We start from the raw sequence: 24,193 nt of genomic DNA on the forward strand, positions 1-24,193 counted from the left end.
GCGGTGTGTTTGTTGAGACCGATGAATTGTGGGTTTATGATCAAGTTTATCTATGAACAATATTTGAATCTTCTCTGAATTCTTTTATGTATGATTGGTTATCTTTGCAAGTCTCTTCGAATTATCAGTTTGGTTTGGCCTACTAGATTGATCTTTCTTGCAATGGGAGAAGTGCTTAGCTTTGGGTTCAATCTTGCGGTGTCCTTTCCCAGTGACAGTAGGGGCAGCAAGGCACGTATTGTATTGTTGCCATCGAGGATAACAAGATGGGGTTTTTATCATATTGCATGAATTTATCCCTCTACATCATGTCATCTTGCTTAAGGCGTTACTCTGTTCTTATGAACTTAATACTCTAGATGCATGCTGGATAGCGGTTGATGTGTGGAGTAATAGTAGTAGATGCAGGCAGGAGTCGGTCTACTTGTCTCGGACGTGATGCCTATATACATAATCATACCTAGATATTCTCATAACTATGCTCAATTCTGTCAATTGCTCAACAGTAATTTGTTCACCTAACGTAAAATACGTATGCTCTTGAGAGAAGCCACTAGTGAAACCTATGGCCCCCGGGTCTATCTTCCATCATATTAATCTTCCAACACTTAGTTATTTTCATTGCCTTTTATTCTACTTTGCATCTTTCTCATAAAAATACCAAAAATACTATCTTATCATATCTATCAGATCTCACTCTCGTAAGTGACCGTGTAGGGATTGACAACCCCTTATCGCGTTGGTTGCGAGGATTTATTTGTTTTGTGTAGGTGCGAGGGACTCACGCGTAGCCTCCTACTGGATTGATACATTGGTTCTCAAAAACTGAGGAAAATACTTACGCTACTTTGCTGCATCACCCTTTTCTCTTCAAGAGAAAATCAACGCAGTGCTCAAGAGGTAGCAGAGCAAGAGAAGAACAATACCAAATTTACCTTTCCCGATATTGAAGATGGATCATTGATCACTCTATATGGTATTATGGTAGTAGAATTGGTACCGGATCTTGTCAATCTCAGACCTACACAAGTAAGGCTTATTGAGGAGTTTGGTTAGGATGAGTGGCACAAAATTCAAGCAAGTGTTAGCCAAGGTATTGATGATGTTGAAAAAGATTCACAAATTGCAAGTAAAGCAAATAGATAAAAACCTATGATATCACTTGGAGCACGCACACAGAAGATAAAAGGGATTCGTGCAACTAAGGGATGAGCACAAAATGTGTTACCATGGAAAATGTTCGTGTTGCACGAATACAAGAAAGACTCTAGCACGATTGCTCAATGGGCGTGATACGTACTTGTGCACAATATAAGAGAGACAAAACGTGTCGTTCTTCTATCCCAAGTATGCTATGTATGTATGACCCGAGATGATCAATGGTATGCACTGTGGCTCAATGTTATTGCTTAGAAGATCTTTGCGTTCTTTTCCTTTTGCTTAAAAGCTTGCTCCTTTTTGTGTGTATGATGTTTTGCCACTTATGCGAAATGCACAATCCAAGATAGCAATGATATATGCACAAGGAACTATGACACAATATGATAAGGTGATATGAACATGCTATGAAGCTATGCGGCGTATGTATCACTAAAGTGCACAATTAATGTAGCCCGGGAATTCTCAAGTGGCTAGTATCGGTGGGCAAGTGACACAAATGGCTTGGGGTTATCAATGCAATGGCAAGGGAAAATGCAAAGATGTCGTCGGAGTTACTGTCCTTGCTTGCGGCTATGGTGTCAAATAGTGAAGCGGTTGTTGTCGATGTCAAGTCCATGGCAATGATGAGTGGCGGTGGTGTTGATGTCGAACCGTCCCTAATTAGCCGAAACACCGTAGGAAACGGGAACTGCAACTCAAAATCTCAAAGAGATGTGGGTAAGAATTGGTCGTTAGGGCTATTTTTGGTGGGGATTTTCGAAATTGACAAACTACAAATTCATGGATAAAAAACAAAATCTCACAAGAACCAACAAAATGGTAGGGCTATTTTTGGTGGGGATTTTCGAAATTGAACAAAAAGCAACAAAATAGGCTAGCCAATTGGGGGGGGGGAGGGACTCCAAGATGTTAATCAACCTATGCTCGGATCCAAGATGTTGGGGGTGAAAACCTAGGAGGTGATCTTCACACTTGGAGGGGGGAGAGGGGGAAATCAAACACAAACACAAGAGGAAAACTCACATGACAAGATCCAAGGTCACACATCCACTAAATCCACATACGCATGCAAGATTCAAGATCCAAATCCAAGGAGAAAAATAGCAAAGGGTAGTCCTTCCCAATACCTGGATGAGTTGAGGTCTTGATGATAGTCTTCTCCAATCCTGGGGAGGAGGTCTTGATATCCACTTGGGGATCTTCTTCTAAGAGGTCTTGATCTCCAAGGGGAGAGGTAGATGAGCAAATCTCTCTCTAGATCATAACATATGCTTTGCTAACCCTAAAACGGAGGTAGGAGACGGATATTTATAGTCTAAGTGAGGGAAGGGGTACATGGGCCTCTGCCCGAGTCATGCGCACACGCAAAGGCCGGATGGGTGGCTGCCCGGATGATCCGGGCAATGTCCGAATGATCTGGGTGGTCACCCGGATGATGCGGCTCGGTCACTGCTGTTGTGGCCGGGTCAGATGTCCAGGACGTCGTCCGGGCGTCCGGATTCGTCCGAATGATCTGGGTGGAGTTCCAGATGATCCGGCTTCATGGAGAGGCTACGGGTGTCTTCGGACGCCTTGGCTGGATCGTCTGGAAGGAGGTCTGGATCATCCGGGTGGATGTTGACTTGTCTCGTTTCTTCACATTCTTCTTCCTCAACCGCTTGGCCTTGTTCTCTAGCTTCTCCATGGCTCGTCCTTTGGTACCTAAATATGCAAAGTGTCTCCGCTTGAGGTAGTAGCCATGTCTCATGTGATTCGAAAGGAAGTTGAATGAGGGAGTTCACCTCGGTTTCGATGACTCTTGCATGAGCCCTTGTCATCGGTCCACTTGCTGCCTTGTGAGACGAAGATGTGACCATGAGGATGACTGAAGGATGCTCCGCATCAATGTGGCTGAGGTTTTAGAGCAATATCTCTAAGCACTTGAGCAATTAGACAATTCTCAAAATCTCACCCCCTTTTAATAGTATTGGCTTTCGTATCGACACAATGTGATTTTGGATCACTTAACCAAAAATGTAGAGTCTTACCTTTGCCAACACCTTTGCTTAGTAGCTTGAGAGGTCCACATCTAAATTCAAAAGCTTGCCTAAGTTGAACTCTTCCTGAAATATGCTAAGGAAAACATTAATCCAACAACATATATGTCGATATGAATTACCAAAACCACGAAGGGAGTTCACATAAGGGATGACGGCCAAGGGAGTTGACACACATCCTAGGGCAGCCAAAACTCAACCCTAGGTCATACAAAGCCCATGGGCCCCAGTGGAGGTGACGCATCACCCTCTGACTTGAATTCTATTGCAGCATTTTAGCAGTAGTGTCAAGCTCATTGCAATTTTGAATGTGACAAATTAGGTTGGAAAATGCACAAGCTAAGCTTCCGGACACAATAGACGTGGTAACTTGTCTTGGGCAGCCCAAAGTAACATGGGTGTACTTCATGTACATCACCTAATATTGTCACTTTGATTTTACATCATTTCTTAATCAAGTGTAGGGGTAGTACAGGTAGTCAGGGCTGTGTGCATAGCAGCAATGTCCTCATCATGGTAGCTCAGCAACACGCATACATGAAGATAAAAATGCCAGGGCCGCAAGGTACCATGACCATAGAAGTCTTGCCAGAACAAGCGAGATGCAACAGACCCAACTATGGTCCCAGGCAATCATGCAATTACAAGCTACTTCCTCCGTTCCAAAATAGATGACTCAACTTTGTATAACACAAAGTTGAGTCATCTATTTTGGAACGGAGGGAGTATAAGGTAATAGGGGTAGACGCCACAGTCTACGACCCAACAAGGCGCCCAGTCGATCATATTCAATTACATCATTCTTGGCAATGAGCATCGGTATAAGTTTCTCTGAGACACTAATCCAAACAATCTGGATCTACTATCCTGGACCGATACTCACCAAAAGAGGAAAAAGGACAAACACACATGATTACCATAAATTTTATTGCCTCCACGGACGTGTTGTAAGATGAACAAACATCAGGGTCATAAGAAAGACCACAGTGCTGGAGGCAACCGATCACACAACCCGATCGGGAGGCATAGCGCCATCCTTGGAATTACAACCGAAATAGTAAAGCATACGCGCATGTGCCCGGTTAACATATCTGTGGATAATTGAGTGCTTTTGGTTTTCAACCAAGATTAGGGCACACAAGTAAAGACAATCTATGTAAGCATTTGGTACAGATGGAATCCTAACCAAACTGCACAAGACTAGGAAGATCAGCACTTGCAATAATTCAGCAAGATTCAATGGCAATAAAAGCTAATTTCAACGTGCTATACGTCGAACAATACAGTCCAGTGGGGTAAACATCTAAAGAACAAAGAAAAACTGTACACCACCATATCTTAAATCAACGACATTAAGGAAACATTTATAAACTTTATTGAGACTCTGAATGATGATTCTGAAAGAGTAATTGTCAAACTAAAAGTTCATAGAAAATCAGCAATAACTGAAAAGTAAAACTTGATATAACTACAAAATAAAATTCAACTGTTAACGAGTTCTCCTTGTCTATGTTTGTTTCTGCCTTGAAGATATCTGGATAGGAGTAAACTGTAGAACGAACGAACAAGCATCACCCACCAGGCTGTCAATTGTGTCCTCCCATTTCTCATATGCTTTGAAGCCTATGAAAATGAGAGGAATACCTATTGTTGCATGTAAATTCTAATGTCATTAGTAGTCATGCAGATGATGCATTCACTAAAATTTAGAAAGCGAAGCCTGAAGTATTTCATTACCTATTTTAAATGCAGCCTCCGAAGACATGGCACTAAGGATGCTAACAACCAGTAGGAAGAATACCACCTGATGAGGAGAAAAGTGAACTCAGTTAGACATTAACATAAAACGTATGCCAGGTGTCAGTACTTAGCACAACATCAACTCATCAAGTATGTGAAGCGTACAAATATAAAGCATGAGATTATATCATGCCTTGAGAAAAAGTGGCCAATCATTTCCCCTACAAAGAGATTTTAGCACGCCAACTAATGAGTTCCATGATGAACTGACTGAACAAGCAATATGATGTGCCTCCACCTGTGAGATGTGGAAGTTTGAGGGCTCAAGTTTCTCAATCTTGTGGCCAAACCTGCAATAATTACCAAAATCACAATTTAATAAATGACAACACTTGAGGAAATGCTAAGAGATGATTAAAAGACCCCAATGCTGTTTAACTATCTGGTAGCAGCTATATATTCAGCAAAATAAAGCACAATAAGAGAGGACCGTACACATTTGCAGGGAGCATGCCATGAATGAACAAGAACAGTGCTGTTAGTGAGAAATTTTTTGCCATTGCTGTGATAATGGTGTAACCACATGTGAATAACTGGTAGTAGATAACGGCCAATAGTAGTAGCACTGTCATTGTTTGCTTCGTATCTTCCCAAAGAAGCGTTTTTGCAACTGAAAGTAATTAGAAAACAATTAGTAATGATAGCAGGAGGAGGGGGAGGCAGATTGAGTCATACCATTTCCATTCCCAAGCAAAATCGAAGTCTTTGATATACTCCTTTGATTCTGAGCTTGCATATGGGAATACGACTCTATTGTTCTCTTCAGCCCATCCTGAAATTTCAAAACAATATGAATTGCTTATAGTTGAACATTCATAAGAGATAAGTAGGAAATGAACTGAAATTGTTCTTCAAATCATCCCACTCAAAAACAAATCAAGTCAAGGAAGGTCATTAATGAAAAAACTAGAGGACACAGTAAAACACCTTGAGTGATACAATGGGTTCATAACCAAGCTGATCTTTCGCTCTTGAGCAACTGAATGTTCGATTGCATGAGAGGAGCCTGATCCTTGACGGTGTCAACTGAGGAACCTTCATGCCATACTTGCAGAACGACTTGTAAGTCCATTCCACCACATGAGCCAATGGCATCATAACAGAGACAGGAATTTTTATTGAAGGCCTGCACAAAGGTCCAGTGCATTAGTATGCTGGTTACCAAGTCACCCAAATAAGTATGGAAGAGAACACTGATCCCTGATCCTTAAATGCTTACATAGGAGAAGAGATATCACTCCAGATACGTAAGAGAGTTGGTGAAATAAATCTAGGGCACTGGAATGGTAAGATCTGAGAGTCAATTCAAGATACTAACAGCCTTGTACCATCCCTTAACAGAAAAGTCTACAATGGAATATCAAGGACAGTAAAACTAAGCTTAAACCAAGCCCTCTCACGCATCCTTACCTATGAGCCGTCCGATTTCGTGTTTGGGACATCCATGGTCGTCAGATCTGAGTTCTGGTCACGAACTGAGCTGACTGTCCTATGGTCTGCTACTCTGGAAGCATTTTTGAAGGCCTGTGGTTAATTTGGGCCCGGGTGTACATACGACCTAACAAATTGGGCCTGATGAGCCTGTGGCAGCCTCCGGTATGTACAGCCCAAAGAGGACTATCGATAGCCAGCTAGGGCGTCGTTTCGTTAGCAAGGTCGGCACCCTTCGACCTAGGACGATGCGCCGCCGCTGTCATTGTTGGTCACCGGAGAGAGAGAGACGCAATGGAAACGACGTACCGGATCAGGTCACCACGCACTGCCCAGATTGCTGATGTTCTAGAGTCAGCCGGTTGTTCCTTTTCCACCCCCTCCTCTTCTGACCCATCTCTCACGGGCGATGGCGACGCCTGCGCTCTCACTCAGGGGCGATGGGCGTGACAGCATGTGATAATCGCCATATCCGCATCCAGTCCTTCCTCGCCCACCGCGTCTTTAGCCAGCACCACCAGGTTGATTTGCGAGTGTTCATTCAAATTTCAGCACATATTTCTCTTTTGTTTTCGCAATAAAATGTTACTGTTTTTTCCCAATACTGTCTATATATATTAGAATATTAGATAGAGAATTGTTTACCAATACCGTCTATGTTCCTCTCTTTATGTATCTCTGGCTCCTATGAGTCTATGGTCTGGTGGTAGTTACTCCATTAGATGCATCTGTGCTAAACATACAGGATGAAATCACTGTTAATGATATTCTTTTTGCAAGGAGCACTTGCCCTGATTAGATGAATTTCATTTCTCTTGTCTCAGTTTTGCTCGAGTAATAATGGTTTGAGGGTGATTTCAGTGTGTGGATTACTAACCAGCGAATGGGGCTGCTAAGGTAGCACGTCCCAGTTAGCCACTGGATCTACTGTAGGATTATTTGAAAATGAGTGACCAGTACTGATCACTCTTTTGATCTTGTTTCCAGAGCGCTATCAAAGGTTGGATGGTTTTGACTCTCTAAAGCAGATTTGGATCCCAAGAGCATGCTCATAATTGTTAGACTTGCTACTGATTGATAGAAAGGTTGGTCCAATAATATGTATTTACTTCATAGTACAATATGATTGATGGCATGAGGAATGAAAATCGTATGCTTTTCTTCAGAAGGTTCCCATTTAATGCTTATTGATGAGTTTTTTTTTCAAAATCTTACTCATAGTTATGTTTCTTTGCATTGCTCATGAAACTATTGAAATTCAATGGCAGGTTTTTCGAGGATGCTATTGGCAAGAAATAGTTCTCTGTGTACGAGTGATCTCATTGCTGCCTGCGTGCCTGAAAAATGGCCACATCCCACTTATAGGTTAGTATTATTCAGTATCCTCACATACATAAGCTGACACCTTGTTAAAGAAGCATAGGTTTGGCTCAGTCACACTGCCTCACTTGATTTCACCTTTTTGGTATTAAATAGAAAATCCAAGCTCCAGAGCTATGCCCCCGAGTTTGTTAGTTGAGACAATTCCTTATTTGACACTGTCTTAAAATCTGGTTCCTTATTTGACACTGGAAAAGTTTTTCTTCCCTATTTGACACTAGTCCTAAATTTTATTCCCTATACGACACTTCCGTTCATTTTGAGTCTAAATGACACCTGAAAAGAAAATTTTGCCCCTCATGTGGTATGTGTGCGCGTGTGCGTGTGCTGTTGCGTGTGTGGGTGCACGCGCACATGTGTGCTGCTGCTGCATGTTTGTGTGCATGTGTGCTGCTGCGTGTGTGTTTGCTACTGCGTGTGTACGTGCGCGTGTGTGTGTTGTTGCGTGCCTATGTGTTGCCTGCGTGTGTGCTGCTGCGTGTGTGTGTATGTGGGTGTGTTGCTGCGTGTGTGTGTGTGTGTGTGCGTGTGTGTGTGTGCACGCGCGCGTGCGTGTGTGTGCGCGTGCGTGTGTGTTGGTGCATGTGTATGTGTTGATGCGTGTGTGCTTCTGCTTTCGCACTGATGCTGCGTGTGTGCGCTATTGCCCCCCACACACATACCACATGAGGGGCAAAAAGAGTCTTTTCAGGTGTCATTTAGGCTTAAAATGGACGAAAATGTCATATAGGGAATAAAATTTAGAACTTGTGTCAAATAAAGAAGAAAAACTTTTTCAGTGTCAAATAAGGAAGCAGATTTTAAGATAGTGTCAAATAAGGAATTTTCTCTTGTTAGTTATAAGGGAATTTGTATGGAGTTACGCAGAAGCGCATTGGTCCGTAGCTAAATGATTATCTAATTCTATTAATTCATAGTTAACTGATTATATACCCTTCCATTGCAGGTCCAGATTGCAACACTTTTATGTCCACACATATCAGTCTAGGCTCTACAGATTCAGGAGGTGCTCTCGTGTCACTTTTGCGGTTTATGCCCCCATTAGCTTGTATCTCTGTCAAATAATCCTCATCTATGGTAATCATTGACTTCATTTGGATTATTAAGAGGTCTTACCATTTCATGTTTTTTTTGCTTGGTAAGGTTTGCCATCGAGTGATGAAACACGATCTATGTAGTAAATATAGAGGTACCTTGTTTTTTATAGAGAATATGCACGAAGCTCCCATCGTAATACTGAAGTTTATAATTCAAGTTTGATATCTCAAAAAAATACTATTCCTAGACCTACCCCTGAAGGCAATGGTTTGTTAATGGTGATTAGTATATTGTAATTTTAACTACTTGTCTCTTACGAATTTATCATCTCTTTTTCCAATTATTCTACAGCTCTGAAATTGGGCAATATCAGTTCATCATTGAGCATCAAGGTTCACAAAACCATCAACTATTAAGATGCCAATCATATGTGGGTCTGGATGGGAAAGAGCAAACAAGCTGCCATCTACCATGAGAGCCAACATAGGAATCCTAGCTGATTATAATTTGGTTTGTGTAGTAGACATATTTACTACTATCCTCCTAAAAACAAGTACGGGTGGTCTGTTTTGTTTTGTTATTGTCGGGGTAATTGACCACGGGTACCCCGAAGACAGCGAGACAATATTTCAAGACATCGGGGCTAGCAAAGCCCTTCAGTCCGACTGCTCAGGCCGCCCCACACGGCCCCCTGTCCGACTGCCCGGGCCGACTGCGCCAACCAGCCGGCGCCCGAAGTCAACCACTACAGCTCCGACCCGACACCGACAAGACGCCCATACCGCTGACGAGACCTATGCACTGTTGAGCAATAGTAACACACTGTAGCGGGCGTATCATGTCACATCGCTGTGCCCCAAATAGTATAAGTTAGGCCCCGCGGGCCACCCCTTGTCCCCTGGGCTCCCCTTTATAAGGAGCACCATGTCCCCTGAGCTCCCTTTTATAAGGAGCACCAGGGGAGGCTCACACGGGAGCAAGCTAGCAAGCTAGCTAGCCATCCATCCATCCATCCACATACTCACGCATGAGCACACACATGCTCACGGCCACAAGCCATATGCCATTCGGCCATTAGAGCTTGCATGTCCATCCGGCCACCCGCATATATACGAGATCAGGTGCCCATAGCATTGATCTCAGATACAGCTCCAGAGCACTCTGTACCAGATATACCGCATATACTCGGACATGCAGGAGTAGGGGTATTATCTCTCCGGAGAGCCCCGAATCTGGGTAAACCACTGCGTGATACTCGCATACCCGTCCCTGGATATTCCGGCAGGCAGCAGTCTTGCCCTCACACGAAGCCTCAAGCCACCTTGTGGCATCTGTCGTCTTGCACCCCCCCCCCCCGGTGAGAATACCATGACAGTTGGCGCCCACCGTGGGGCCTGCTGCTGCTGGTTTCGCATTCCGGGTGGGACCTTTTCATCATCGCCACCGCGGCGTCGCGCCGTCTCTCTGATAGCGATCGGGGGCTCGACATCGACACGCCCCCGGAGTGGCCGCGAGGGGCGCCGTCGGCCTCGCCATCTTCATCGCCACCACCGCGGCGTCAACTGCGGCACCGCCGTCCCGGCCTCTCATGCGCCCCGCACCTCATCTTGCTCCGGCGTGTGCGTCGGCACCTCCCCGCGCCGGATGACGCCCCGTCGCCCGCGTCCGCGCGTTTCCACTGGCGCCTTGCGTGTCCGTGCGCTGCTCGCGTCCGTACGTCCATGCGTTCGCCGCTGCTCCGCCCGTGTCCGCATGCTGCAGAGCGGCCGCCGCTGTGCCCGGGGCCGCGCGTTTGCTGCTTCTCTGCACACGCTCAAGCTCGCTTAGCTTCTACGCACAAGTCATACAGCGGTCATGCAGTAGCCAGACACTTCTCATATACTTTATTACTCATACAGTGGTTGACACAAGCCATACCATGTCCCAGATATTGGCTAGATATGACACAGATAGTGGCCAGACACTACCCGTACAAAGGCAAAGACGGATATTGCATGTACATCACTCAGATAATAGTCAGCGCCTCCCCACGCGTGGCCGTCGTCACGCTCCTCGCGTTGGCGCTGCTCCTCGCCCGCCCGTGGCCGTCGCCTGCCGCAGCTCCACCGGGTCTGCCCCGCACCACTGCATCAACCTTTGCCTCGCTCTGCAGCCGCCCGCTGCCTCCTCCATGCCTGCAGGCCGGCCAGCTCCCCCGGCCCCGCTCGCATCAAGCGCGCCCGCGCTGCTGCACGTCGCCCGCACTCCGCCTGTGCCGCTCCCGCGTGATGCGGAGCATCCCAAGGTCATCCCCATGGACCTACCATCGTCTCATCAAGTGCCTAGTGGACCCATGACTTGATCATGCAAGAGCTCTTGAAACCGAGGTGACATCTCTCCTCTCACAATTCCACTTCGATGCACATGAAGCATGGCTACTACCTCATATGGATACTTTGTGCACACTCAGGTACAATGGAGAAGCTAAGGAGCAAGGACAAGAAGAAGAGAAAGATGGACGAGAAGACGGAGAAGAAGGAGGGTTGAAGGAAAAGTCCCAGCCACCGGACGACCAGCCGGGACCGGACGTCCGGCGCCTGAAGCATCAGCCGAGCCCCAGCGAGCGGACGTCTGATCCAGACCGGACGGCCGGTGCCCCTGCACCCGAAGCAAACGAGCGGACGTCCGGTCCGGACCGGACGACCGGCACCCCTGCATCCGAACCAACATCAGCGGAAGCCCGACGTTTCCGGACGTCCGGCACCCCATCACAGAGTCGAACCAGCGGACGCCCGAAGGACACCGGACGACCGGCCGCTCCTGAGACACCGGACGACCGGCCACCAGTGGACGTCCGGAACCTGGCTGCGTCCAGCTTCGGGCCCGAGGCCCATGTACCCCTACTTTCGTCCCCATTTGCACTTAGACTATAAATAGACCTCTCCCACCTCCTTTCTAGGGTTAGCAAATGTTTAGCTCATGTTTGTGAGAGAGCTTTACTCATCCACTTGGTTACCTTCTCCTCGGAGATTCGAGCCTCCACCGGAGAAAATCCCCCAAGCGGATTCAAGCCCCCTTTACGGGAAGATCCCTTTGTGGATTCAAGACCTCACGGAGAAGAACCGGTTACCGTGTATCGTCCTTAGTTGTTCATGGATTCGTGTACCTCTACCTATGTACTCGAGGAGCTAGCCCATGTGTGACTTATTCGTGTCGGTTTAGTGATTTCTCTTGTGTTTTTCTCTCCGTTCCTCCCCGTGTTCTTTGTGTCTTCCCCGGGATCCGCTCCTTTCGTGAAAGATTGGGCGATTAGGGTCTCTACCCTACATCATCTTGGTATCTAGAGCAAGGTTGATCACGATTTCGGAGCCCTCCTCTTCGTTTTCTAGCTTGATATTGTTGTTTTTCGTCCTAATCCGAAAATCCCCACAAAAATAGCCCCAAAAAAATTTCTTGTGATTTGTGAGTTTTGACGATGTTTTGTTGGTTTTGATCCGTGAATTTGTTGTGTCGCAAGTGGATCTAGCCTTCCCCCGCCATCTCCACCTCGAAATCCATCCAAAATCCACGAAATCCTATCAATTTTGACCCCGACCCATCGGACGACCACAACTTATCGGACGTCCGGAGCCGCAGGAACCACCGGACGTCCGACCTTTCCGAACGACCGGAACCTCTAACCCGAGCTGAAATTAGCGGATTTCTGACCCGACCGGACGTCCGGCGACCGGACATCCGTCCATTTCCGGACAACCGCTACTCAAAAAACTGATTTCGCTCAAATTTTGTTTCGGCTTCCACCACCTCATCCGCTACACCACCACCGACTTCCGCAAACCTTTCCAATACCCCAACCCACACCACCATTTACCCGCTACCTACTCCGACACTTTTTGTCGCACTTGGTTTTGAGAATTTGAGTTGCGGCATCGTATCCTTTTGTGTTTCGGCTATCTAGGTACGGTTCGACATCGACATCACCGCCGCTCATTTTCGCCACGGACGCGTCATCAACAACGACCACCTCGACTACGACTTGGTATTCGTGTCACCATTTTGACACCATACCGGAAGCAAGACCGGTAACCTCATCTTGGTATTGGACATATCACTCTTGCCATTACATTGATAGTCATCATAGCCTTACTCCTTTGCGTTGCTTACCCATCGAGACTAGCCATTGAGTATTGCCGGCAACGTGACTTGTGCACATTAGTTATCATACATCCCATAGCATACATACTATCATCGTGTTGCATATCTCAGAGTCATCTCTTGTGTCACAAAGTTGTCGCATACATAATTACTATCTTGGTCCGTCAAGCATCGCATGAGAAAAGAGCTCAAACATCAAAGAGCCAAGCAAGCTTTTAAGCAAAGAGAGAAGATAAGCAAAGAGCTTATAAGCAAGAACCATAGCATCATACAAAATTAAGATTGTCATACTTGGATCATATCTCCGAAACATCATACCTGGGATAGAAGTCTGTTGCATTTTTGCTTAGTAGGTTGTGCACAAGTTCGTATCCGCCTATTGTGCAATCGTGCTAGCGTCTCTCTAGTGTTGTGCAACAAGAGCATTTTCATGGTTTCCACATTTTGGCTCACCTTTGGTTGCACGACCCCATTTATCTTTCCGTGTGTTGTGTTTCCGGGTACCACATCTTGCTATTGGTCTACTTGTTGCATTTACAAGTCGTGGATCTTCTCCAACAATATTGAATCTTGCTTACATTCACATTAAAAATTGTGCCACCATCCTAACCAAGCTCCACCATAAGCTTTTACTTGTGTAGGTGTGAGAAACCGACGAGAATTCATACCAATTGGGTTATTTCCTTGTCCTACATTGGAGTGATCATCGATTCACTTTCAACTTCGGTCAAGGTACATTTGGTATTCGTTCTTCTCTTTCTACCACTCACATGTCTTAGAATGATGGATAGGCCAAGTACTTCTACCAACCCACTCTTCATGGAGCAAGACCACGACATGAACTCCTTCGTCACCAAGAGTCACCTCTTTGGTGCACAACGTGCTTTGCATCAAGAGCAACAAGCTATGAGTGAACGCATCGACAACCTTGCCGCCGACTTGCGACTTTCCGAGCAACGTACAAGGGACTACTTTGACCACAAGCTCGACGATCACAAGCAAGAGAATGATGCAAGGATGGACGAGATTCGCGCTTTGTTGCTCAACCGCTCTTCTTCCACTTCAAGAAGGAGCCGTTCAAGTCGTCACTCCGACTTCACCCTCTCCGGCTCAAGTACACCGTCGTCAAACACTCTTCGACGTGCCGCGCGCAACGAGCGTCAAGCAAACCTCAATCCACTTCGAGACACCGACTCTCAGGAACATCGACGACATCAAACCGAAGAAGCCTTTGTGCTAGCACGAGAACGGCAACGACAACGCCAACATGAAGAGGAAGAACGCGCGCGTCTACACCAAAATGCACAAGATGCCGAGACACAACGTCAAGAACAACAACTCCGTGACGCTCAAGCACTTGAGGCGCAACAAGCTCTACGCGATGCGAGTCGAGCCGTTGCCGACCGAGGCCGACAAGCCCGTGAACAAGAGGAAGCATTTCGCGAAGAAATTCAAGAACGACGATTTCAAGCTCGCATGCATCGTCTAGTTCCTCCTCGAGCTCGACGCGTTTCTCCACAAGCTCGCCAAGACCATCAAGTTCATCAAGAGAATGAAAACAATTGGGATCCTCCGCGACAAGAGCAACACGAGGTTGACAACCCTCTGCGTCAAGAGCACCACGAGTTGAACAATCATCTACAACATGGACGCCATCATCCCCGACCCCAACACAATGAAGAGCAACGCTACGGCAAGCTCAAGTTCACCATGCCCAAGTTCAACGGAAGCAACGATCCCGAAGAATACCTTTCATGGGCATTGAAAGTTGACAAGATCTTCCATTTGCACAATTATGAAGAAGAGAAGAAGATCGCGATGGCATCCCTTGAATTCCAAGACTATGTCCTCATTTGGTGGGAACAAATCATAGAGCGCCGCGAGGCAAGAGGTGAACCACCCATCACTACTTGGGCACAAATGAAGGATGTCATGAGAGCACGCTTCGTGCCTACCTACTACAACCGCGAACTCTTCAAGAAACTCCAACAACTCAAGCAAGGAACTAAGAGCGTTGAAGAATACTACAAGGAGATGGAGATTGCAATGATAAGAGCCAATGTGACGGAAGATGATGAGCAAACAATGGCACGTTTCTTGAATGGACTCAATCATCCTATCAAGAAGATCACCGACTTCCAACCATACTCAAATCTCATCGAGCTAGTGCACCAAGCTACCAAAGCGGAACGCCAAGTGTAAGATGATTTCAAGTATGCCAAGTTCTCATCCAAGTCCTACGGCTTCTCCAATAACCAAGCTTCAACGACTCCAACACCGACTACAAGACCCTCTACTTCCAACATCGACAAGTCGACTTCCAAGAAAGCTTCGCCAACTACAAGCAATCCTAATACGAGCAACTTCAAGCCGAGAGCTTCATCATCATCAACCCCTACCGATGAGACCGTCAAGACGAGTTCCTTCAAGTGTTTCACTTGCGGCGGCCGAGGCCACAAGTCCTATGAGTGCACCAACAAGCGCACCATGATCTTCAACGACGATGGCACTTATGATTCCATGAGCGAAGGAGAAATGGAAGCCCTTGAGCAAGTCGCCATGCACCGCCAAGTGAACAATAAAGACGAACAAGTCTTTTGTGATGAAGACTCAAGTCCCGCACTTGTTGTCTCCAAAGTCTTGACTCTCCAACATCACCAAGAAGAAGACCAACGATGCCACATGTTCCACACCAAGGCCGGCATCAATGGACGATCCGTCAAGGTCATCATCGATGGAGGGAGTTGTCACAATCTCGCAAGTGAAGAACTTTGCTTCAAGCTCCAATTGCCCAAGACAAAGCACCCACATCCATACAAAGTGCAATGGCTTAGTGACTCCGGCACTATCCAAGTCGAGCACCGAGTGCAAGTCTCCTTCAAAATCGGCGCCTACGAAGACACCTTGGAATGTGACGTCATCCCAATGACCATTTGTCATCTTCTCCTTAGACGGCCATGGCAATTCGATCGAGGAGTCGTCCACAATGGGCGTACAAACCACTATAGCTTCAAGATGCAAGGAAAGGAGTTTGTGTTACGACCTATGTCTCCAAGCCAAGTGATCGCCGATAAGCAAGCCACCCATCGTAGAGAGAATGGTGAGAGAGTGAGCCACCAAAAAGAGAGTGAGCACCACAAGCCCAAATTGAGTGCCTCCACGATGAGCGAAAACAAGAACCTAGTTCTATTTGCCACCAAACGTGAGATGAGAGAAGTGTGTGAGAACCCATCTAGTGTCCTACACTACGTCCTCGTGTGCAAGGACAATGCACCACAAACTAACACTTCTCACACTCTTCCTCTAGTGTTGTCTTCTCTTTTGCAGGAATTTCAAGATGTTTTCCCCGATGAGCTACCTCCGGGACTACCTCCACTACGAGGCATTGAGCACCACATCGACCTCATCCCCGGAGCACCACTTTCGAACAAAGCTCCCTACCGCGTCAACCCCGAAGAAACCAAAGAAATTCAAAGGCAAGTAAAGCATCTCATAGACCATGGACATGTGCGTGAAAGTTTGAGCCCTTGTGCCGTACCGGTCATTCTTGTGCCAAAACGTGACGGTATTTTTCGCATGTGCTCCGATTGTAGACCTATCAATGCTATCACCGTTCGTTATAGGTATCCCATTCCACGCCTAGATGATATGCTAGATGAGCTTAGTGGTGCCACTATATTTTCCAAAATTGATCTTAAGAGTGGTTACTATCAAATCCGCATACAAGAGGGCGATGAATGAAAAACCGCCTTCAAAACCAAGTTCGGTTTGTATGAGTGGTTAGTCATGCCTATGGGTCTCTCGGAAGTACCGGGCACTTTTATGCGCCTTATGAATCATGTCTTTCGCCCCTACATTGGTATATTTGTTGTGGTTTACTTCGATGACATTCTTATGTTTAGCAAATCTATCAAAGAGCATGTCACCCATGTCCGCACCGTTTTGCAAACTCTTAGAAAAGAGCGCCTCTATGCTAATATGGAGAAATGCCTTTTTGGTGTTGATAAGCTCGTTTTCTTGGGTTTTGTTGTTTCTTCTAAGGGTGTTCATGTAGATGAGTCCAAGATCAATGCTATTAAGACTTGGCCGCAACCAACCAACTTGCATCAAGTGCGTAGTTTCCTTGGTCTTGCGGGTTTCTATCGTCGCTTTGTGAAGGATTTTAGCACCATTGCTTCGCCTTTGCATGCTTTGAGCAAGAAGAATGTGCCGTTTGTTTGGGGACCATCCCAAGATACCGCATTCAATGAGCTTAAGAATTTGCTTACTCATGCTCCCGTGCTTGCTTTACCCAACTTCGACAAGCCTTTTGAGATTCATTGCGATGCTAGTGGTAATGGCATAGGAGGTGTGTTAACGCAAGAGAAGCGCCCCATAGCTTACTTTAGTGAGAAACTTTCCGGAGCGCAACTCAACTATCCCATCTATGACAAAGAGCTATATGCTTTAGTCCGCGTTTTACATGAATGGGAACATTACCTTCGTCCCCATGAGTTTATCATTCATACCGATCATGAGACTCGCAAGTATCTTAAGGGTCAAACTAAGTTGAACAAGCGTCATGCTAAATGGAGTGAATTCATTGAGTCTTTTCCCTATGTCATCACGTACATCAAGGGTAAAGAAAACATCGTAGCGGATGCTCTTTCCTGCATATGCATGCTAGTCACGCAACTTGAGTTAGATGTCATTGGCTTCGAGCATATCAAAGAATTGTATGAGCATGATGAAACTTTTGCTACTCCTTATGCCAAGTGTTTGTCGAATACATTTTGGGAACGCTATTACATCAAAGATGGCTATCTTATGAGAGCTAACAAACTTTGCATCCCCGAGTCGTCCCTTCGTTTGTTGCTTTTGCAGGAATCATATGGAGGAGGTTTAATGGGACATTTCGGACGCGATAAGACGTTCGGCACGCTCTCGAAGAGCTACTTTTGGCCAAAGATGTTTCGAGACGTCAATCGCTTCACCAACCGATGTTCGACATGCCGCGAAGCTAAGTCCAAAGCTCAATCTCATGGACTCTATATGCCTCTACCGATTCCATACCAACCATGGAAAGACATTAGCATGGACTTTGTACTTGGTTTGCCTAGGACTCGCAATGGGAAAGATTCTATATTTGTCGTTGTCGACCGTTTCTCGAAAATGGCACACTTTATTCCTTGTAACAAGATAGACGATGCTTTACATGTGGCTAATCTCTTTTGTAGGGAAATATTGCGTCTACATGGTGTGCCAAAGACTATGGTCTCGGACCGCGACGTCAAGTTCTTGAGTTACTTTTGGAAGACCTTATGCGCCAAGCTCGGAATCAAGCTTCTATTCTCCACGGCCTATCATCAACAAACCGACGGCCAAACGGAGGTGACAAACCGCACGCTCTCCATCCTTCTTCACGTGCTAATCAAGAAGAACATCAAGGAGTGGGAGGAGTGCTTACCCACCGCCGAGTACGCCTACAACCGCGCAAGACATTCTACTACCGGCAAATCCCCCTTCGAGGTTGTCTACGGTTTCAACCCGTTGTCCCCATTGGACATCCTACCTCTACCACTCCACGAGCGCACAAACATGGACGCGAGTGACCGAGCCAACCAGCTCAAGAAGATGCATGAAGATACAAGGCACACCATTGAGCTTCAAGTACAACGACTCGCGACCAAGCTCAATGTCAACAAGAATCACATGATATTCAACATTGGAGATCTTGTGTGGCTACACCTTCGCAAGGAACGTTTCCCCAACAAACACAAGTCCAAGCTACAACCACGAGCCGATGGACCATTCAAGGTGCTTGCCCGCTACAACAACAACGCATACAAGATCGACATCCCACGTGACAAGTACTCCATGAGCGACATCTTCAACGTCAAAGATCTCTCCCCGTACCATGGTGATGAGGATTTCGATCCGAGGTCGGATCTTCCCCAAGGGAGGGGAGATGATGCGGAGCATCCCAAACAAGGTCATCTCCATGGACCTACCATCGTCTCATCAAGTGCCTAGTGGACCCATGACTCGATCACGTGCAAGAGCTCTTGAAAGCGAGGTGACATCTCTCCTCTCACAATTCCACTTCGATGCACATGAAGCATGGCTACTACCTCGTATGGATACTTTGTGCATACTCAGGTACACTGGAGAAGCTAAGGAGTAAGGACAAGAAGAAGAGGAAGATGGACGAGAAGACGGAGAAGGAGGGCTGAAGGAAAAGTCCCAGCCACCGGACGACCAGCCGGGACCGGACGTCCGGCGCCTGAAGCATTAGCCGAGCCCCAACAAGCGGACATCCGGTCCAGACCGGACGACCGGTGCCCTTGCACCCGAAGCAAACGAGCGGACGTCCTGTCCGGACCAGACGACCGGCGCACCTGCATCCAAACCAACATCAGCGGAAGCCCGACGTTTCCGGACGTCCGGCACCCCCATCACAGAGCCGAACCAGCAGACGTCCGGAGGACACCGGACGACCGGCCGCTCCTGAGACACCGGACGACCGGCCACCAGCGGACGTCCGAAACCTGGCTGCGTCCAGCTTCGGGCCCGAGGCCCATGTACCCCTACTTTCGCCCCCATTTGCACTTAAGACTATAAATAGACCTCTCCTACCTCCTTTCTAGGGTTAGCAAATGTTTAGCTCATGTTTGTGAGAGAGCTTTGCTCATCCACTTGGTTACCTTCTCGGAGATTCGAGCCTCCACCGGAGAAGATCCCCCAAGCGGATTCAAGCCCCCTTTACGGGAAGATCCCCTTGTGAATTCAAGACCTCCTCACGAAGAAGAACCGATTACCGTGTATCGTCCTTAGTTGTCCGTGGATTCGTGTACCTCTACCTATGTACTCGAAGAGCTAGCCCATGTGTGACTTATTCGTGTCGGTTTAGTGATTTCTCTTGTGTTTTTCTCTCCGTTCCTCCCCGTGTTCTTCGTGTCTTCCCCCGGATCCACTCCTTTCGTGAAAGATCGGGTGATTAGGGTCTCTACCCTACATCACCGCGCCTGTCCGCCGGATCGCCGGGAGCTGACCTCCCACACGCCGGCCTCCCCCGCGCCGGCTGCTCCTCCGCCCATCGCCGACTGCCCTGGGCCGGCTCCGCCCGTCACCGGCTCCCCCGACCACGCTGTCGCGTCGCCCGCTGCGTCGGCTGCGGCTCCCCACCGCCTCCCCGCGCCGGCTCGGCCATGAGCACACGCGGCTCCGACCTGCACCCGTCCCGCTACCGCGTCCTCACTGCCGACTCGCCGCCAGCCGGCCCCGCGCCGGCTGCTCCTCTGCCCGTCTCCGGCTGCCCCGGGCCCGGCTCCGCCCGTTGCCGGCTCCCCCGCGCCCATGGCCGCCTGCTCCACTCCCGCTGCGCCGGCTGCGGTGCCCCGACGCCTCCCCGGGCCGGCTCGGCCGCACGCGCCCGTCTCCACCCAACCACACTGCCGCATTGCCCGCTACGCCGACTGCGGCTCCCCACCGCCGGCTTGGCCACGCGTGTCCGCGACGCTCTGCCCCGCCTGGCCGCCTCGTCACCAGTCGGCCTCGCGCCCCCGCCGAGTCACGCCCCAGCCGACTGTTTGAGAAAAGTCAACAGACGGTTGAAAAAAGAGAAACGGCGCCGGCTGTAAAAAAAAAGTGGGGGTGCGGGCCGGCTGCTCCCATCAAGTCGGCTGGAAAAGAAGTGGTTGAGTGCCCATAGCCGGGTGCTAAAAAAAGAGAAGAAAAAGAAGAGGCCGATTGCCTAGTGGCCGGCTGGAAAAGGTGGGCCGGCTGCTCGTCTGGCCGGGTGCTAAAAAAAGAGAAAGAGGTCGGCTGGGACAAAGAGAAGAAAAGGAAAAAAAAAACCTCCGTCTGTCCGTCCGCCTGCTTTGCCACTCGGACGGCTAGACGCGACCCGGCCTGCCTGCCCGCTTCAACGTCTGACCGACAAGAGCGCCGACTCGGCCGCGTCTCGCTCGCCTCCTGGCCGGTCAAGCCCAACCGGCTGGACCCTCCTCGAGCGCTCAGAGGCTCGGGGGCTACACCCAACGGGTGCGCTGACACGCCCCCGCGAGGAAGAAGACAAAGTAGTTGTCCGAAGATCCGGCCTGACTGCTCAGCAGTCGGCATGAATCTCGGGGGCTACACCCAGCGGGTGCGCTGACGCGCCCCCACGAGGAAGACAAAGGAGTTGTCGGGAGATCCGACCCGACTGCTCAGCAGTCGGCCCGAATCTCAGGGGCTACACCCAGCGGGTGCGCTGACGCGCCCCAGCGAAGAAGACAAAGCAGTTGCCGGAAGACCCGGCCCGACTGCTCAGCAGTCGGCCCGAATCTCGGGGGCTACACCCAATGGGTGTGCTGGCGCGCCCCCACGGAAGATTGCAGACAAAAGAAGAGTTTTGCCCGGCTCCCAGCAACCGGCAGAAGAAAAAAAAAGGGCGCTGCAAGACGCCTCGCCACCTGGCCGGTCGAGCCTGACCGGCCGAGACCCCCTTCGAGCACCCGAAGGCTCGAAGGCTACACCCAGCGGGTACGCCGGCGCGCTCCACAAGCGCGAGCCGCGCCGGCTGTCTTCGGCAAACTCCGCCTCGCCTACACGAAAATCAATGTGAGCTCCTCACCCGCATATTTTGCACCGCACAAACACGGATAACCCCAAGCGATGCTCGGGGAGGCATCTCCGCATTTTATTATAGTTGCATCACTGTTCGCCCCGACGCCAGCTAGAGTTGGCCCGGGGGCTAGCCGCTTGGCCTGAGATGTTCTTTCCCACAGACGGCTTAGTAGCGTGCGCGACACCAAAGGCTCACTCTTAGTCACAGACCGCAGAGCGGCTGTCTGACTAGCAAGAGCGAACGCTGGAGGCCATCCACGCGAAAAACATCTCGAGAGAAAAAACGGTTCGGTTGAATCTGCTCCCGGAGTTTGAGTACTGTACACTCTACTTCGCGGCCCACTCTCAGCCACAGACCGCAGAGCGACTGTCCGGCAAGCGAGAGCACAAGCCAAAGAGCGGAGGGAACACGAAAAAGATTAAGGGGGCTCGGACAAAACCGAGTCGGCACCCTCCGCATAAAACTTGCAATGCTAAAGCAAAAATTTGATATATATGCGTGGACTAACTTTGCCCTAACTTTGCCTTTTGCATGATCATTTCCATGGGGAACCCCCCCTCCTCGCTCGGAGGCTACACCCAGCGGGTGCGCTTGCGCGCCCCAGCCGGAAGCAAGCCGCGCCGGCTGCGGCCGTCATCGACATCTTCAACATTAACACCCGCTAAAAAACCTCCACCCAACTTCGCCAAGTTGCCCGGAGGCTCGGGGGCTACTGTCGAGGTAATTGACCACATGTACCCCGGCGAGACAATATTTCAAGACATCGGGGCTAGCAAAGCCCCTCAGTCCGACTGCTCAAGCCGCCCCAGACGGCCCCCTATCCGACTGCCCGGGCCGACTACGCCAACCAGCCGGCTGCCCGAAGTCAACCACTACAGCTCCGACCCGACACCGACAAGACGGCCATACCGCCAACAAGACGGCCATACTGCTGACGAGACCTATGCACTGCTGAGCAATAGCAGCGCACTGTAGCGGGCGTATCATGTCATATCGTTGTGCCCCAAATAGTATAGGTTAGGCCCCGCGGGCCACCCCTTGTCCCCTGGGCTCCCCTTTATAAGGAGCGCCAGGGAAGGCTCACACTGGTGCAAGCTAGCTAGCCATCCATCCATCCGCATACTCACGCATGAGCACACACATGCTCACGGCCACAAGCCATATGCCATTCGGCCACTAGAGCTTGCATGTCCATCCGGCCACCCGCTTATATACGAGATCAGGTGCCCATAGCATTGATCTCAGATACAGCTCCAAAAGCACTCTGTACCAGATATACCGCATATATTCAGACATGCAGGAATAGGGGTATTATCTCTCCAAAGAGCCCCGAACCTGGGTAAACCACCGCGTGATACTCGCATACCCGTCCCTGGATATTCCGGCAGTAGTCTTGCACTCACACGAAACCACTTTGTGGCATCTGTCGTCTTGCACCCCCCCCCCCCCCCCCGTGAGAATACCACGACAGTTATCCAAAAAGTTCAGTTTGTTGTTGATCAACTCATTTTACTATCAACTTTTATGTTTTATGCCACCATTATTTGGTTACAAAATTCTTACCGTTTTGGTAAAATGGACAGGCGCAGCAACGCGCGCCATCAATGATCTAGTTGTATAGGAAGCTTGGGATGCATACAATTACAAATTGGTATGCTCCTAAGTGATCAGTTTACCAAACCCAAAATGTATCTCAAATTAATCATCAAGGTGCAGTAGCATTTTAGCAAACATAAGCTAGTCATTTGATACAACCAAAGTAGATTTTTTTAGTTTATTGAAGTGAATACCTTTGATATCCAAGACCATCTAGAATCAATGACATAAACTCCCAGAATTTTATGGGCTCCACATTTGTCACGAAGTAGGCCTGGAAAAGGATTAGAAATCATGACACTGAATCTTAAATGTAAAATGTTAGTGAAGGGCCTTACTTTTCCAGCAGCTCGCTTTGCACCATCTTCAGATGATAGAGTTTTGTCCGCACAAATATGGCCATAGGCAACGTTTTCAACGTAGGTGAAATCATAATAGTTGTTCCCATCACCAATTATGTACTGCAAATGATTTTAATAGATATTATTATCTTTTAAGAAACCGATTCAGAAAAAACATGAAGTGCTTCATTGTGAAGCTCACTACAATATAGAACAAAATTAATTGAGAAGCCAATTCGGTATCTTTAAAGCATTTGTTTTGCCTGATACAGTGATGTAATTTGTGTAATTGCATTGCTGATGAAAAACAAGAGGCATCCAAATCCATCATTATGGGAATTATCTAAGTATAAATATCAACATGTGAAGATGTATGCATTTAGGCGGACTCGCGAATTATAAACTTAGCATACTCAAGTTCACAAAATTACACATGTAGCAGGTCTTACTTTGGACTTGCCTGCCCTTGCAGCAGCAACCAGAGAAGGAACCAGTAGCTTATCACCGGGCCCAAAAATGCTACTTGGGCGTATACAACAAGTAAGAAGCCCATACCTACCATTAGCTCTCATCACCAATTTTTCTGCGTCTGCCTTTGTTTCTGAATACGAATCATTAAACTGGAGTAAGAGAACATCTTGTCAGTAGTCGTACATAAGTATGACCAAATGAAAACAAAAAGGATGTAA

General features: G+C 48.2%; 1 protein-coding gene across 3 annotated transcripts in view; it reads right to left on the bottom strand.

Moving 5' to 3' along the window:
* Window positions 1–4,549: 4,549 nt before the first annotated feature.
* Window positions 4,550–24,193, bottom strand: part of LOC125550654 (3beta-hydroxysteroid-dehydrogenase/decarboxylase-like) — a 28,030-nt gene continuing 8,386 nt past the window's right edge. The window contains exons 4-12 of one of the 3 annotated variants that reach the window (XM_048713696.1): window positions 23,954–24,124; window positions 23,502–23,624; window positions 23,358–23,437; window positions 5,925–6,123; window positions 5,673–5,769; window positions 5,433–5,607; window positions 5,131–5,287; window positions 4,935–5,001; window positions 4,550–4,841 (exon numbers count right to left, since the gene is read on the bottom strand). In XM_048713696.1, coding sequence (XP_048569653.1) covers window positions 4,705–4,841; window positions 4,935–5,001; window positions 5,131–5,287; window positions 5,433–5,607; window positions 5,673–5,769; window positions 5,925–6,123; window positions 23,358–23,437; window positions 23,502–23,624; window positions 23,954–24,124 — 1,206 coding nt within the window. In that variant the 3' untranslated portion in view covers window positions 4,550–4,704. Of the gene's footprint in view, window positions 4,842–4,934; window positions 5,002–5,102; window positions 5,288–5,432; window positions 5,608–5,672; window positions 5,770–5,924; window positions 6,124–23,357; window positions 23,438–23,501; window positions 23,625–23,953; window positions 24,125–24,193 lie in introns of all 3 variants that reach the window. The other 2 variants (XR_007301735.1, XM_048713697.1) reach the window with 2 other exon arrangements.

The sequence above is a fragment of the Triticum urartu genome, chromosome 4 (genome assembly GCF_003073215.2).
Source record: "Triticum urartu cultivar G1812 chromosome 4, Tu2.1, whole genome shotgun sequence".
In the NCBI taxonomy this organism is placed as follows: domain Eukaryota; kingdom Viridiplantae; phylum Streptophyta; class Magnoliopsida; order Poales; family Poaceae; genus Triticum; species Triticum urartu.